The sequence below is a fragment of the Myotis daubentonii genome, chromosome 18 (genome assembly GCF_963259705.1).
Source record: "Myotis daubentonii chromosome 18, mMyoDau2.1, whole genome shotgun sequence".
NCBI lineage: Eukaryota > Metazoa > Chordata > Mammalia > Chiroptera > Vespertilionidae > Myotis > Myotis daubentonii.
Genome location: NC_081857.1, coordinates 30,057,537 through 30,071,965, shown reverse-complemented (window position 1 = coordinate 30,071,965; position 14,429 = coordinate 30,057,537). Strand labels below are relative to the sequence as shown.

Below are 14,429 nucleotides of genomic sequence, written 5' to 3'. Positions count from 1 at the left end.
TCACTTCCCTTCCTCCCTTTACCCAGCCCTGTCACCACTGGTTTGTTTTCCGTCTGTAGCTTTATTTATTCTGGATATTTCATATACCAGCAAATGGAATCACACAGTGTGTGACTTCCGAGCCTGGCTTTTGTCACTTAGCGTGCTGTTCTCGAGGTCTGTCCCCATTGCAGCGTGTATCAGCACTTCCTTCCTTTTCCGTGAGTGAATAATGCTCCACGTTTTGTAATATCCATTCGCTCAGTGATGGACATGGCAGTTGTTTCTACTTTGTCTGTTGTGAACATTCACATGCAGATTTGTGGGTGAGCATAGGGTTTCGGTTTTCCTGGGTATACACCTAGGAATGGGTCAGATGGTAACTCTATTTTTAAGTTTGTGAGGAAGTGCCAAACTGTTTTTCCAAAGTGACTGCAACCATTTTACATTCCCCCAGTGATGTGTGAGAGTCTAAATTTTCTACATGTTCCCCCAACACTTCTTACCGTTTGGCTTTTTGATTATGGCCATTGTAATGGGTGTGAAGTGGTATCTCACTGTGGTTTTTTTGTTTACTTGCTCGTTTGTTTTTTATTGATTTTTTTTTTTAGAGAGAGAGGAAGGGAGAAGAATAGAGAGATAGAAGGCATCGAAGAGAGAAACATTATTGATCGGCTGCCTCCTGCACGCCCTCTTGTGGGGACCGAGCCCGCAACCTGGCCATGTGCCCTGACCAGGAATTTAAGGGCAATTTCTTGGTTCCTGGGTCGACACTTAACCGCTGAGCTACACCAGCTGTCCAAATTCATTCCTCTTTTTTAATTGGGCTATTTGTCCTCTTACTGTTGATTTTTAAGAGTTCTTTATATATCCTGAATGCAAGTTCCTTATCAAATGTATGGTTTGCATATATTTTCTCCCATTCTGTGGGTTATCTTTTCACTTTCTTTTTTTGTTTGTTTGTTTGTTTGTTTTTCATAATTTTTTCATCTTTTCACTTTCTTTATGGCATCCTTTGAAACACAAAAGTTTTACATTTCGATGAGTCCAGTTTCCTTTTTTTGGTCACTTGTGCTTTTGATGTCATGACGATGTACGCTTCTGTATTTTCTAAGAAGTATACATTTAGTTTTTACAGTTAGGCCTGTAATCCATTCTGAGTTAAGGTCTGTGTATGTTGTGAGGTAGGAGTCATTGTCCTCATTGCTCAGAGCCCAGAGAGCAGGAAGGAAGGTTTCTTAGCCTGACCCGGGCCCTCTCTCCCCTGTTCTTGCCTGTCCCTGTTTAGTAGCTGACTCGCTGTGGTCCGAGCCCTGGTAGAGACTGGGAAAGGCGGGGAGAAGGAGAAGTGGCTCCTGGTTCCCATCAGTCATCCAGCCCTTGGGGAGGCAGGGCAGAGCCGTGAACTAGATCAGCCCCAGGCACCTGGGTAGCAGAGGGTTTCAGTGGCAGCCACCTCGGGGGATGCCTGAGGTTGGGCGCTGGGGCCAGGCTGCTGGCTTAGGCTCCACTGGTCCTGCAGCAAAGCCGCCGCGGGGAAGATGAACCTGTACGAGTCATTTGCCCAGGCCACCCAGCTGGGGGACCTGCACACCTGCTTAATGATGGACATGAAGGCCTGCCAGGAGGACGACGTGCGACTGCTGTGCCACCTCACACCCTCCATCTACACAGAGGTCAGTGCCTCCACCCGTGTCCATGGGGTGGGGTAGCAGCATCCCCTGTCTCATTGCACACAACCCTGACGCTCCGTACCCACCCCACTGGCCTTGGTGAGCCATTTCTCCCCACACCACAGCTGTCCCCTCCGTCCACATCTTTATTAAAGATTTTAAAAGGTCTCAAAGCTCCCGAGTTTCTATGTGAGTTGGGATCTGGGCCTGTGTACTTGGCTTCATGGCTTTGGCCCCACCTTCTGCACCCAAGACAGGCTCCCCTCTAGATCCACGTTCACAGATCTCGGCCCTCTTGCCAGCAGATGGCTCACCCTCGGAGTCTTTCTATTGGCTCCCAAAGACCAGGGCCTCTGGTGGAGGCTCAGCTTTCATTTCCCGGCCCACGCGCAGTCTTCCCTGGAACTGGAACACAGGAGGTGTCAGCTCTTCCTCCTTTGGTGAAAGTTCGCAGGAACTGGGAAGTCGGGGCCCAGGGTGTGGGCATGACAGGAGGAACTGTGATCTCAGCCAGAACCCGGGGGGGTGCGGGGTGCAGATGCGCAGCAGATGGGAGTTTCCCTCTCCGCTCCCTAACTGGTGAACTGGTTTCTCCAGAAGGGGTTCTGCCCACCCCGACACCCTGAACACTCCCTGAACACCCACACACTCTCTACACCTTCTCTTCTTTGGCTGAGGATCAGAATAGATTGGATTTCTTTGCTGCCAGAGATGCAAATGCATATTTTGTCACCACACAGAACGAACGTCGTGTCCAATCCGTTCTGCTCTGGCTTTGTCCCTGCATAGTTCCCATTCCTTCCCTCGTGCGCACGCACACACAGAACACAGCCCGGCTCTTGGGGGTTAGGTTCCCAGCTTCATAGCTGTTGTGTCTTTGTGTAGGGTTTTCTATTAGGACCCTGTGTCCGGCTCACCCAGCCCCCCCACCATGTGCCAAGGCAGGGGAATGGGGTGTGCCCTGGACTCCTGCCCTAGGGCCCCTCTCTCTCTCTCCAGTTTCCAGATGAGACCTTGCGGAGTGGGGAGCTACTGAACATGATCGTGGCCGTCATTGACTCTGCACAGGTGAGCGAGTTGTCATCCCAAGAGTGTGGGAGGCAGGACTGGAAATCAGGGCTCTGCCTCCCCACCAGCCCACAGACAGTGTCCAGCTGCTCCTGGCTGCCCTGTGTGCACCCCAGGGGTTCCCCTTCTCCATATTCTTTGGGCACTTCTGCTCCACAGGGAAAGCGAAGGAATTGGTTTTTGCTCTCAACCAGCCTTCCACGTACCTGACTCGGGATGGAATGGTCACACCGTCTGTTTGACCTTTGCACCAGGCATACGTCCCCAAGAGGCTTTCACTTTGCTTATGTCCATTCGCAGGCCGAACTGGGGCCCCGTTTCTGTTCCTTCTCTCCATCCATAAAGGAGGGAGTTTAATACTCCAGATCCTTCCTCTGCTTTGCTTTCCCCACACCTGTAATCCAGAGCTGGGTCTCCCATGGCCCTTCCCTCCTCGGTGCCGGCTGGGATGGGCCGAGGCCCTGACTATGGCAGGTAGAGAAGTTGCCATTCTCTAGCCTCCGTGTGAGAGATGGCTTCACTTAACTGTTCTTGCCCCAAGTGGGTCTGTGGTTACCACTCAGGCCTATTGCTTCTTTCCCAGGCCCCTTTGTCCTTCAGAGACCCCAGCACCCATTGTATGCCATTTCCTCCCTAAACCTTTAAAAACTAGGCTTTCACTTCCTCTGATTTCTCCGTATTGAGCCCTCTTGGTTCTCCTGCCATCCTGGCTTCCCGGCCTCTTTAAAACCAGTGGGTTATGGCTTCTCCTCCTCCTCCTTAGCTCCAGGAGCTGGTCTGCCATGTGATGATGGGGAACCTGGTCATGTTTCGAAAAGACTCAGTCCTCAACATACTCAGTAAGTGAGCAGATCTGTTAGGAACCTGGAAGAAAGGGGATGGCAGCCTGTTTATAGGAACGGGAGGGCTGGTTGTGGGGCTGAGAATGGGACAGAACAGCATCCACCCTGCTCTGCGGTCTGGGGTCATGTCTCTGGATCTGCTCCTTGCTCTGTGAGATGGAAAGATGCCCTCTGGCTTCAGGGCTGACGGGGCTACAGAAGCTATCTGAATGAAGGCTTTTTGTGGAAAGGGAAAGTATCTATAGGCTTAGGATTGGGGTGCTGGTTGTTAGGGGAAGAGAGAGAGAGAAAGAAGAAATGTCTCTTCACTGTCTCGCAGTCCAGAGCCTAGAATGGGAAACCTTTGAACAGTACTGTGCCTGGCAGCTCTTCCTGGCCCACAACATCCCCCTGGAAACCATCATCCCCATCTTGCAGCACCTCAAGTACAAGGGTGAGTAGGGATGTGGCAGAGAGCATGGTGATGGGACTCTCCTGGTCGGGCTGGGGCAAGGCTGAGGCCTCTAGACTCCAGATGAGCCCAGGCCCCTGCTCCCCTCCCACCGAAGCTCTTGCAGAAGGTCAGCCACTTCTGCTCTGAGCCGAGCCCTGCACACCCCTCTGAGCCAGGCGCCCGCTGGGCTCGGGCTGTGCAGGATCCGGTAGGACTCTCTTCCTGCTCCCGAAGACTGTTTTTGCTCCTCCCAGCGCTGTTGGTTGGAGGAGGGGAGAGGTCCCGGATGTCTTCCTGGAATTGTGCCTTCCTCTGAATGGCCTCTACCCTTCCTCCACAGAGCACCCAGAGGCCCTGTCCTGCCTTCTGCTTCAGCTCCGGAGAGAGAAGTGAGTCCCACCTGGAGCTGAAGAGCCCCATCCAGCACGAGAGATGCTCCTGAATGGAGGGCTTTGGTCCTGCCCCTTGGCCATGTTTGTTCCTGTTGTTGACATGGGCTTCTTCTGTCCTTTCCCCAGTGACGGACAGATCAGCAGCTCGGGGGCCTGGGCTTCCTCTGGACTTTACCCCTGCCCACCAGGCGCTGCCCGGGGTGGGGACCGGACATCCCTGTTTCCTGCTGCCACAGCAGTTCTGATCCCGGGAGCTGCTGCTCCCCTCCCCCAGGCCCTTGAGGCCACCCCTCGGCTAATCCAAGAGGAGGAAGGGTCAGAGCAGAGGGGTCACACACCACCTGCTTCCTCAACCGCTGGTTCCCTGCTGGGGGGTGAGGCGGAGAGGCCCCGCCCCCCTCACAGACACTTTTTGTTGGTTGGTTTGTTAATCCTCACCCGAGGAAATTTTTTCCATTGATTTTTTTGAGAGAGTAGAAGGGGGGAGGAGGAGGAGGAGAGAGAGAAACATTGATGTGAAACAGACACATCCATTGGTTGCCTCCCACACGTGCCCCAGCTGGGGCAGGGGATGGAATCGTAGGCCCTTCAGTCGCAGGCTGACACTCTAACCACTGAGCACATGAGCACGCCAGCCAGGGCCATCACAGGCACTTTTTTTAAAAAAATATATTTTATTGATTTTTTACAGAGGGGAAGGGAGAGGGATAGAGAGTTAGAAACATCGATGAGAGAGAAACATCCATCAGCTGCCTCCTGTCCCCCCCCTTCCCCCCTACTGGGGATGTGCCCGCAACCAAGGTACATGCCCTTAACCGGAATCGAACCTGGGACTCCTCAGTCCACAGGCCGCCGCTCTAGCCACTGAGCCAAACTGGTCAGGGCCATCACAGGCACTTTTGCAACAGCTCCGTATACATGGCACAACAGCTGTTGTCTTTTCCTTCGTACCTTCTTGTCTTTCCCTTTTCTCCTCTCTTGCCTGAGAGACTAGAAGTGGTACAAAGCGTCCTAAAGGAAGCGGGAAGGCAGGAGGACTGTGTGGGGACTGTGCCCTCCCAGCCCTCACCCCCGCCCCCCCGCCTTCCCTGGGCTGGGTACTAGTGTGGCTCACAGCCCGGGATGGGGGGCGGGGGGGCAGTGCTCACACACCACATGTTGTCCTTTGCCTCCCTGGTCATTTCCTGAATGTTTTGGGGGAAAGGGGGGGACTTGGGGGCTTCCTTCCCCGAAGGTCCACACGCACCTTCTGCCACCACAGAAACTACAGAATCTCACTTCTTGTCTCCTGGCTTCTGCAGAGGATGAAACCACATTCCTTGGCCTAAAGAGAAGAGGGAGAGGGATGTGAGAGTAGGAAGCTACAGGACTCGGGCAGGGTGGGGAAGGCTGAGGTTTGGGAAATAAGTACATGGGAGCGATCTGGAGGTTCCTGCGGCCAGCCGTGTGAGCCGGGTGCCCACAGCCCCTCTCGCCCCCAGGCCCAGCGAGGAGATGGTAAAGATGGTGCTGAGCCGGCCCTGCCACCCCGATGACCAGTTCACCACCAGCATCCTGCGACACTGGTGCATGAAGCACGATGAACTGCTGGCCGAGCACATCAAGTCCCTGCTCATCAAGAACAACAGCCTCCCACGCAAGAGGCAGAGGTGGGAGTGGACCCTTCAGGACACACCAGGCCGAGCTGCTGCTGTCCACCCTCCATCCCGGGGCAGCCCATGCTGTCCCTGCCTGGCTTGTGGGTGACACCTAGTGGTCCAGTGGTCCGAAGCTACACGGCACACTGGACCATGTGGCCCCTTCCCCTCCTTTCCTAGTGCCCTGTGGCTGGTCCCTATTCCAGCTCACCTCCCTGATCCCATCCCAGCGCTCTGTCCCCTCCCTGTATGGGCTGTGTCTGTCGTCAGGAGGGACCCTGGTGGGGGAGAGTGCCTTGCACTCCTGGAGCCCTCACTTGGAGCTCAGGTCTGGTTCTCATGGCTTCCTTGCAGCCTGAGGAGCTCCAGCAGCAAGCTGGCCCAGCTGACTCTGGAGCAGATCCTGGAGCACTTGGACAACCTGCGTCTCAACCTGACCAACACCAAGCAGAACTGTATGCGCCAGCCCCCCTGAGTCCAGCCTGCCTGGTGCTACCCTGGCTCAGACCGCCCCTGGGCCGGGTGGGAGCGGGGAGGAGGAAGTCACCCCTGGGCACCGCTGGTTAAGCTCCCAGACCTCTGACTGCTCCTCCTCCCCGCTGCCCCTGCCCTCTCCCTCTAGTTTTCAGCCAGACCCCCATTCTCCAGGCGCTGCAGCATGTCCAGGCCAGCTGTGACGAGGCCCACAAGATGAAGTGAGGCTCCTTGGGAAGCAGTGGGGAAGGCCAAGGGGGGGCCCGCTGGGACACAGACTTAACGACCAGGAAGACCGGGGGCTTGAAGAGAAATGGAGACGCGGGCCGGGGGCAGAGAAGATGGGAAGGAGGCCAGAGGCCAGAGGCCCCGCTCTGAGAGCTCTCCTGCCCCTCAGGTTCAGCGACCTCTTCTCCCTGGCAGAGGAATACGAGGACTCTTCCACCAAACCCCCCAAGAGCCGGCGAAAGGCAGCTCTGTCCAGCCCCCGGAGTCGAAAGAACGCCACTCAGCCCCCCAATGCGGAGGAAGAGTCTGGCTCCAGCAGCGCCTCGGTGAGCGCCCTCGCCCGCAGGGGCGTGGGGGCAGGTGCAGCCGGCAGCGGCCAGGCTGACGCTCCCCTTCCCTCCCCTCCAGGAGGAAGAAGACACAAAACCGAAGCCCACCAAGCGGAAGCGGAAGGGCTCCTCTGCCGTGGGGTCTGACAGTGACTGAGTCCCTGCCGCCCGCCCGCCCGCCCCTAGTGGGACGGCCCTCCTCGGTGAAGCGGGGGTTTAACGGGGGGAGACGGGGGAGCACCCTCTCCCCATCCCGAGACACGGCCGGCCGGTGGGAAGCCTGATGGCCGCCATGCAGCCTCAGCCCCTCCCGCTCCCTGGGGCCTCCAGCCCGTCGCTGCTGCTCCACCGGCGCTGGGTCCCCCTGAAGCCCGAGGCTTCGGAACCTGGGCTGCGGGGGGGTCCTCAGGCCCCTGCCCCTCCCCCAGCCCAAAGAGCTGTTTAAATCAAGAGGAGAGATGGCAGGGGGGCAGCTGGCCAGACGAGGACGAGAGGAAAGACTCAAGGGTGCGCGTGTCCCTTCTGACGATCCCCTTTAGTCTTAATTTGCCCTGAACAGGCAGCTTCTAGTCGCTCTCCATACACTGGTATGAAACGGGCATTTAACCTGTGACAATGTTGGGCTGCCTGTTTGTTTCCCTGGGGCAGATGCCACAAGCGCTCAGGAAGGAACCTGAGAGGGAGGCGCAGCCCCACCTGGTGTGCCCTGGAGGCACCTCACGCTGGGCCAGAGCCCTAAGGAGTCTCGGAGACGTGCTCCCCAGAACTGTCAAAGGTCCCATTTCCTTGGTTGTCTTCTTTGGGTTTTTTTTGTGGGGTTTTCTTTGGCAGAGATAATCGTGTTTTAAAAGCTGTTTTTAAATGACAATAAAACAAGCCAGAACCTCTTTTGTGCTGGAGTTGCCGCCCCCATTTCCCCTGTGCATGTACAGGTGGTCTGTTTCATTGGCGCCCCTCCTGTGACTTCATAATTTCCCCCTGTTCCCTTCCTGTCCTTTCCCCCCACCACCACCACCTTTTTAAAAATATTTTTTAAAATATATTTTATTGATTTTTTTACAGAGAGGAAGGGAGAGTGATAGAAAGTTAGAAACATGGATGAGAGAAACATCTATCAGCTACCTCCTGCACCCACCCCACTGGGGATGTGCCTGCAGCCAAGGTACATGCCCTCGACCAGAATCGAACCTGGGACCCTTCAGTCCGCAGGCTGACACTCTATCCACTGAGCCAAACCGGTCAAGGATTAAAAATATTTTTAATATTGATTTCAGAAAGGAAGGGAGAGGGAGATAGAAACGTCAATGATGAGAGAGAATCATTGATTGGCTGCCTCCTGCATGCCCCCTCCTGGGGATGGAGCCGGAAACCAGGCATGTGCCCTGACCAGGAATTGAACCGTGACCTCCTGGATCATATACATAGGCAGACGCTCAACCACTGAGCCACACCGGTCAGGCTGTCCTTCCCTCTTCTTGTCTGAAGCAGAGAGGACTTGGCTTTGTCCCCCATCATTCTGGCTGCCACTGGCAGTGAAGGCCAGACAGTAAGCCGAGGTCTGTCCTTAACCATCTCAAGTAGAGACTCCCAGAAGCTGGTATTTGTCATATTCCATTTAGTAAGGCCGAATGCCAACTACGGGCACGCTCCCAACTCAGATCCTGGGCACGTGGAGAGTTCGGTTACCAGGGAGGGGGCTCCCCTTCCTCCACACCTTGTACCGGCAGGAAGAGCTCCTTGGCTGTGCTGTCCCCTCCTGTCAGGGAGGTGGGTGCGAGCTGGAGAGGAGTGAAGTTCAGGCTGACTGAACAGTGGCTCAGCCCGCAAGCTTGTCTCAGGCTCTCCCCTCCTTCAGAGCTGCTACTCCTTCCTTTGCAAGTCTGAACCGCCAGAGGCCTCTTCCTTCCTCTCTCCTTCCCCCGTTTTCTCTGCCCCAATTAAAACCAGGATGGAGAGCATTCGCTGGCTGGCCCCAATTGTACCCTTGCCCAAAGGGAGGGGCCTCCGCCACGGCCCCTCCGGAAATCTGGCGGGCTGGGCCTCCACCTTTCCCCTACTTAACTTCCAGCTCCCACCCATCCCCTGGGGTTGCTGCTGCTGCTGGCAGCTGGAGGGAGGGCATGGGTCTGGCTACCTTGCCGGGACTTGCAGCACCAAACAGGCAAGGGGCCGAGTCCTTCAGTCTTTTGGGAGAGAACAGAGGCACCCTTCCGTCACGGGTGCAAATGAGAGAAGAGGGAGCGGTGGACTTCGATCCAAACGTCCTGGTGCTCAGACCTGGACGCCAAAGTCCAGCCAGATGCCTAAACCGCCCTTGAGAAGGGACCTAAAATGAGACGACCCTGGGATTGAGGGAAGGCGTGAGCACCGCCCAGGACCTGGGGAGGTGCAGGCGAGTCGCCTGGAAGGAGCGAGTCCAGGGCGGAGCGTAGGGGTGGGGAGGCCGGGAGTGCGGGGGCCGGCCCCCACCTCCGCCCCAGCTCGCCTCCTGGGGGAAGGGGCGTGTGCCAGCGCACGCGCGCTCCGGGGAAGGAGCGGTCTCAGAGCCAGAAAGTGAGGCCCCAGTTTCTCGGAAGCAAGTACCAGGCAGCAGCAGCCAGAAGCGAGAGGCTGGTGCCAGCCGGCGCCGAGTCGAGGAAGAGGGCGCGATGGCTGCTCTCCTGCTGCTGCCCCTGCTGCTGCTGCTGCCGCTGCTGCTGCACTTCTGGCCACAGTGGCGCTGGTGGGCGGCAGACTTGGCCTTCGCGGTTCGCGCCCTACGATGCAAACGCGCGCTCGGAGCACGCGCCCGGGCCGCGGCCGCCGGCGACCCGCAGAGCCCCGAGGGAGGCTGCAGCCTGGCCTGGCGCCTCGCACAGCTGGCTCGCCAGCGGCCGGCGCACACCTTCCTCATCCACGGCGCGCGGCGCTTCAGCTACGCGGAGGCCGAGCGCCAGAGCAACCGGGCGGCGCGCGCCTTCTTGCGCGCGCGGGGCTGGGAAGAGGGCCCCCGCGGCGGCGATTCGGGGGGCGCCCGGGAAGGCGAGGGGGCAGCCGGAAGCCAGGAGGCGCGGGCTGCGAGGGAAGGGGATGGCGCGGCACCACTGGCACCTGGGGCCACCGTGGCGCTGCTCCTCCCTGCCGGCCCGGAGTTCTTGTGGCTCTGGTTCGGGCTGGCCAAGGCCGGCCTGCGCACGGCCTTCGTGCCCACCGCCCTGCGCCGCGGCCCCCTGCTGCACTGCCTCCGCAGCTGCGGCGCGAGCGCGCTGGTCCTGGCGCCAGGTGAGGCTGAGCGCCCGCGGGGCGGGGCCCGCAGGGAAGGGGCGGGGCGGGGTCAGACGGGACGGGCTCGGAAGGTACCCGAGAACGTTTCTGGGGTTCCCAAAGGGTGGGGAGGAGTCTGTGGATTTGCGAAGGGATGGATGTCTATACTCTACTTTCACCCAAGAGCGGGGCGGGGGGGCGGGGAGTGGCCACGCCAATAAGCTAAGGGGTGGGAAAGGCTTCTGGGTGGCGGTGGGCGGAGCGCGGAGCTGTGCTTTCCTGCCGCATCCAGAGTTCCTGGAGTCCCTGGAGCCTGACCTGCCGGCCCTGAGAGCCATGGGGCTCCACCTGTGGGCTGCAGGCCCTGAAGCCCATTCCGCTGGCATTCGCGATCTGCTGGCTGAGGTCTCCGCTGAAGTGGACGCACCGGTGCCCGGATACTTATCTGCCCCCCAGAGCATAATGGACACGTGCCTGTACATCTTCACCTCTGGTACTACCGGTGAGGGCTGGTCACCATGCTTACCTCCCAGAAGCTCGGGCAGAGGAAGACAAGGGTCTGGGACAGGACCGGGGACCTCGCAGCTCCCAGGCCACCCCTCCAACCCCCCGGAGGAGATGGTGACCCAGCGGCCCTGTCCTCTCTCACCAACCCTCTCATTCCGGTCCTTTCTCCGCCTTCCCGATCTTCCCACATTTCCAAGTCAGCCTGGCCTCCCTTCTCAGCTTCGGTTTTGCCTCTGTGCCTCTTTCTGTGGGAAACCCAGCAGGGGCGACGAGGGAGGCAGGGCTTGGCGCTGAGCCCTTCCCCTGGTCTCCCCCCAGGCCTCCCCAAGGCTGCTCGGATCAGTCACCTGAAGGTCCTGCAGTGCCAGGGCTTCTACCAGCTGTGCGGTGCCCACCAGGAGGATGTGATCTACCTGGCCCTCCCACTCTACCACATGTCCGGCTCCCTGCTGGGCATCGTGGGCTGCTTGGGCATTGGTCAGTCTCCCCTCGCCAACCCCCATGTCGCCCTCTAGCACACATTTAGGAAGCACCTGCTGGGGTGCCCCAAGTCCTTCAGGTGGAGAAGGGAGCAGGAAGGCAGGCAGGGCCTACTCCAGGAGCTCCCGGTACAGTGGGGAAATGTCACCTCACAGACCTGCAGGCTGAGCACTGTGGGAGGCCGTGTGTTCACAGAACTCCGCATTCCAGGGGCAAGGGGATGGAAGGGCTGGGGGTGTCAGCCTGGGAGGAGGCACATGGAGAGGAGGAGGGGTGCGACTTGGGGCAGGGTACCCGATGGGGCGAGAAAAGGGCATACCCTCTGAGGCACAGGTGGGAAAGGAAGAGGGCCAACTTGTGAGAATGCTACTGGGGCGCTGCAAGCTAGTAACTGGGAAGAAGGGGACAGGGCTCCCCCGACAGCTCTTAATCTACCTCTTTCCTCCCTCCCCTTTCTCCCCTTCTGGCAGGGGCCACAGTGGTACTGAAGTCCAAGTTCTCAGCTGGTCAGTTCTGGGAGGACTGCCAGAAGCACAGGGTGACGGTGTTCCAGTACATCGGGGAATTATGCCGATATCTCGTCAACCAGCCCCCGGTGCGTGGGCTCAGATGCTGGGGCGGGGGGGGGGGGGTGGCGGGGGGAGCCGCCAAGGCAGGGAGATGGGCAGTTGCCAGGAGACACCGGGACAGGTGTCTGGGAGTTGGAGGCAGAGGAGGAAGCCTGGAACGACAGGACATCTGATACTTAGGGAGTCTGAGCGTACCGGTGGAAGGATTTCTGGGGGATGACAAACAGGACTTCACTTTGGGAGCTGGCATCTTGGTGTGAAAGCTCCTGCCCCTCTTTGCACGCTTCTCAGAACCAGGCAGAATGTGGACACCAGGTCCGGCTGGCGGTGGGCAGTGGGCTGCGCCCGGACACCTGGGAGCGTTTCGTGCGGCGCTTCGGGCCCCTGCAGGTGCTGGAGACGTACGGACTGACGGAGGGCAACGTGGCCACGTTCAACTACACCGGCCGGCGGGGCGCCGTGGGCCGAGCCTCCTGGCTTTACAAGGTGAGGGGAGGAAGGAGCCCGAGACCTCCTGGGACAGCCGGGGGTGGCTGGGAGGGCCTTCATGCAACTGAAATGACCCAGTGCCTGGGGCTCCCTTCCCCAGCATGTCTTCCCCTTCTCTTTGATTCGCTATGATGTCACCACAGGGGAGCCATTTCGGGACACGCGGGGGCACTGTGTGGCCACATCTGCAGGTCTGTGTTGGGGGTGGGGGGGTGAAGCTGGCTAGGGGTGATTGGCCTTGAAGAGTGGGGTGGGAGGCCGGCAGTCACCCCTGACCCCAGCTGCTCTGCCAGGTGAGCCAGGGCTGCTGGTGGCCCCGGTGAGCCAGCAGTCTCCGTTCCTGGGCTACGCCGGGAAGCCGGAGCTGGCCCAGGGAAAGCTGCTCAAGGACGTCTTCCGGCCGGGCGACCTTTTCTTCAACACGGGGGACCTGTTGGTCTGCGATGACCAAGGCTTTCTCCGCTTCCATGATCGTACTGGGGACACCTTCAGGTATCTGTCCATACCTTCTGTCTCCGTCCAGGCATCGCATCTCTGTGGCCCGGGCCCCCTAAACCTCAGCTCCGTAATCCCCCAGCCCAGCCCGGCTCCTCATCTAACCTCTCCTCCCAGACCTCTGGCCCCTGCCCTCTCCGACACCCTCCCCGCCGGCTCTGGGGCCCTGACTCCTACCTCCCGGCTTTGAATCTGCTCTCTGGCAGGTGGAAGGGGGAGAATGTGGCCACGACCGAGGTGGCGGAGGCCTTGGAGGCCCTGGATTTCCTCCAGGAGGTGAACGTCTATGGAGTCACCGTGCCAGGTGCCCAAGCGTGGGAGCTGGGGGGGCACCTGGCCCACCTCCCGGAGTCGGTGTAACTTGGGCACCGGGAGCCTGAGGCTGAGCCTTGCCCCCACCTCCCCAGGGCACGAAGGCAGGGCTGGAATGGCGGCCCTGGTTCTGCGTCCCCCCCACCCACTGGACCTCGGGCAGCTCTACGCCTATGTTTCTGAGCACTTGCCACCTTACGCCTGGCCCCGGTTCCTACGGCTCCAGGTAACCATCCACTCCTGCTGCGACCTCTCGCCCCACATATGCACCCCATCTCTGTGCAGCAGTCGGTGGCTCCCAAACCCCACCAAGGGACACCCCATAACACTCTGAAGAGGAAGAGCAGCTCCTCCCAGACATGCTCCTCACCCCTTCATATCTAGACTTGGCTCCTTCCCTGTCACCTCCTCCCCTGAACCCTGACCTCATGACCCACTTTTCCAAGACCTGCCCCCTAATAAAATTCAGGCAACTCACCTGAGCCACCTGGGCAGCGTACCCCTCCCTTCAACTCCCTTGACGCCCCCTTCCCAGGAGTCTCTGGCCACCACAGAGACCTTCAAGCAGCAAAAGGTTCGGATGGCCAAGGAGGGCTTCGACCCGAGCGCCCTGCCCGACCCTCTCTACGTCCTGGACCAAGCGGGGGGCGCCTACCTGCCCCTCACACCCGCCCGGTACCGAGCCCTCCTGGCGGGCGACCTGCGGATCTGAGCGCCCTCCCTGCCCGGCTGAGAGGGGCCTGTGGGGCGGGGCATCGCAGGGGCTGCAGGGATCTTTTCTACCCAGATTTGTACTCTTTATTTTGTAATAAACGTGCCCAGAGCCAGCCTGGCTGTCTTTCTCGTGTCCAGTTCGTCTTCCCTGTCGGCTGTGGCGCCGCTTCTCCCTCCGGTGTTCGCTCCTGGCACAGAGCCCGGGCCCTCCTGCCCTGACTTCCTGTGGCCTCGGGATTTTCCCTCTCAGGGGACCCCAGACGATCCTTGATCCTTGTTCTGGGACAACCCTGGTGACGGATGTCTGTGATCCTGGTGTCTGGTCCCAGTCTCACTCTGAGTTCAGGCCCCCCCCCCTCTGTTTTCTCCCGAGAGCTGCAGGCCCCCAGGGTTGCCTCGGGACAGAGGTGGCGGGGCCTGGGGCAGAGCCTCCACCCGGCAAAACAGGGGGAAAGGATACTCCAGGCGCCCATCTCCCCTCACAGCCAGTCAGCGAGGAGGGGAGAGAGGGTCACGCAGCCTCCCCAGCGCAGAGGTTCCCAGTTTCACCTAATCCCGGTCACAC

At 59.2% G+C, this 14,429-nt stretch overlaps 2 protein-coding genes across 2 annotated transcripts in view; both read left to right on the top strand.

Annotated features, from left to right (window-relative positions):
- Positions 1-7,942, top strand: part of INTS3 (integrator complex subunit 3) — a 38,753-nt gene extending 30,811 nt beyond the window's left edge. Inside the window, exons 21-30 of the mRNA XM_059674871.1 lie at positions 1,502-1,655; positions 2,652-2,720; positions 3,484-3,559; positions 3,882-3,995; positions 4,336-4,384; positions 5,869-6,036; positions 6,379-6,479; positions 6,647-6,719; positions 6,896-7,052; positions 7,135-7,942. Of these exons, the coding sequence (XP_059530854.1) occupies positions 1,502-1,655; positions 2,652-2,720; positions 3,484-3,559; positions 3,882-3,995; positions 4,336-4,384; positions 5,869-6,036; positions 6,379-6,479; positions 6,647-6,719; positions 6,896-7,052; positions 7,135-7,212 (1,039 nt within the window). The 3' untranslated portion in view covers positions 7,213-7,942. The remainder of the gene's footprint in view (positions 1-1,501; positions 1,656-2,651; positions 2,721-3,483; positions 3,560-3,881; positions 3,996-4,335; positions 4,385-5,868; positions 6,037-6,378; positions 6,480-6,646; positions 6,720-6,895; positions 7,053-7,134) is intronic.
- A 1,206-nt stretch (positions 7,943-9,148) lies between these two features.
- On the top strand, positions 9,149-13,978 carry SLC27A3 (solute carrier family 27 member 3). Its single transcript, XM_059675686.1, has 10 exons — positions 9,149-10,316; positions 10,591-10,800; positions 11,124-11,282; positions 11,756-11,880; positions 12,146-12,340; positions 12,444-12,534; positions 12,637-12,835; positions 13,045-13,142; positions 13,246-13,376; positions 13,686-13,978. The coding sequence occupies exons 1-10, from the start codon at positions 9,704-9,706 to the stop codon at positions 13,860-13,862; spliced, it is 1,998 nt and encodes a 665-aa protein (XP_059531669.1). The 5' UTR covers positions 9,149-9,703; the 3' UTR covers positions 13,863-13,978.
- The last annotated feature ends 451 nt before the right edge of the window (positions 13,979-14,429 follow it).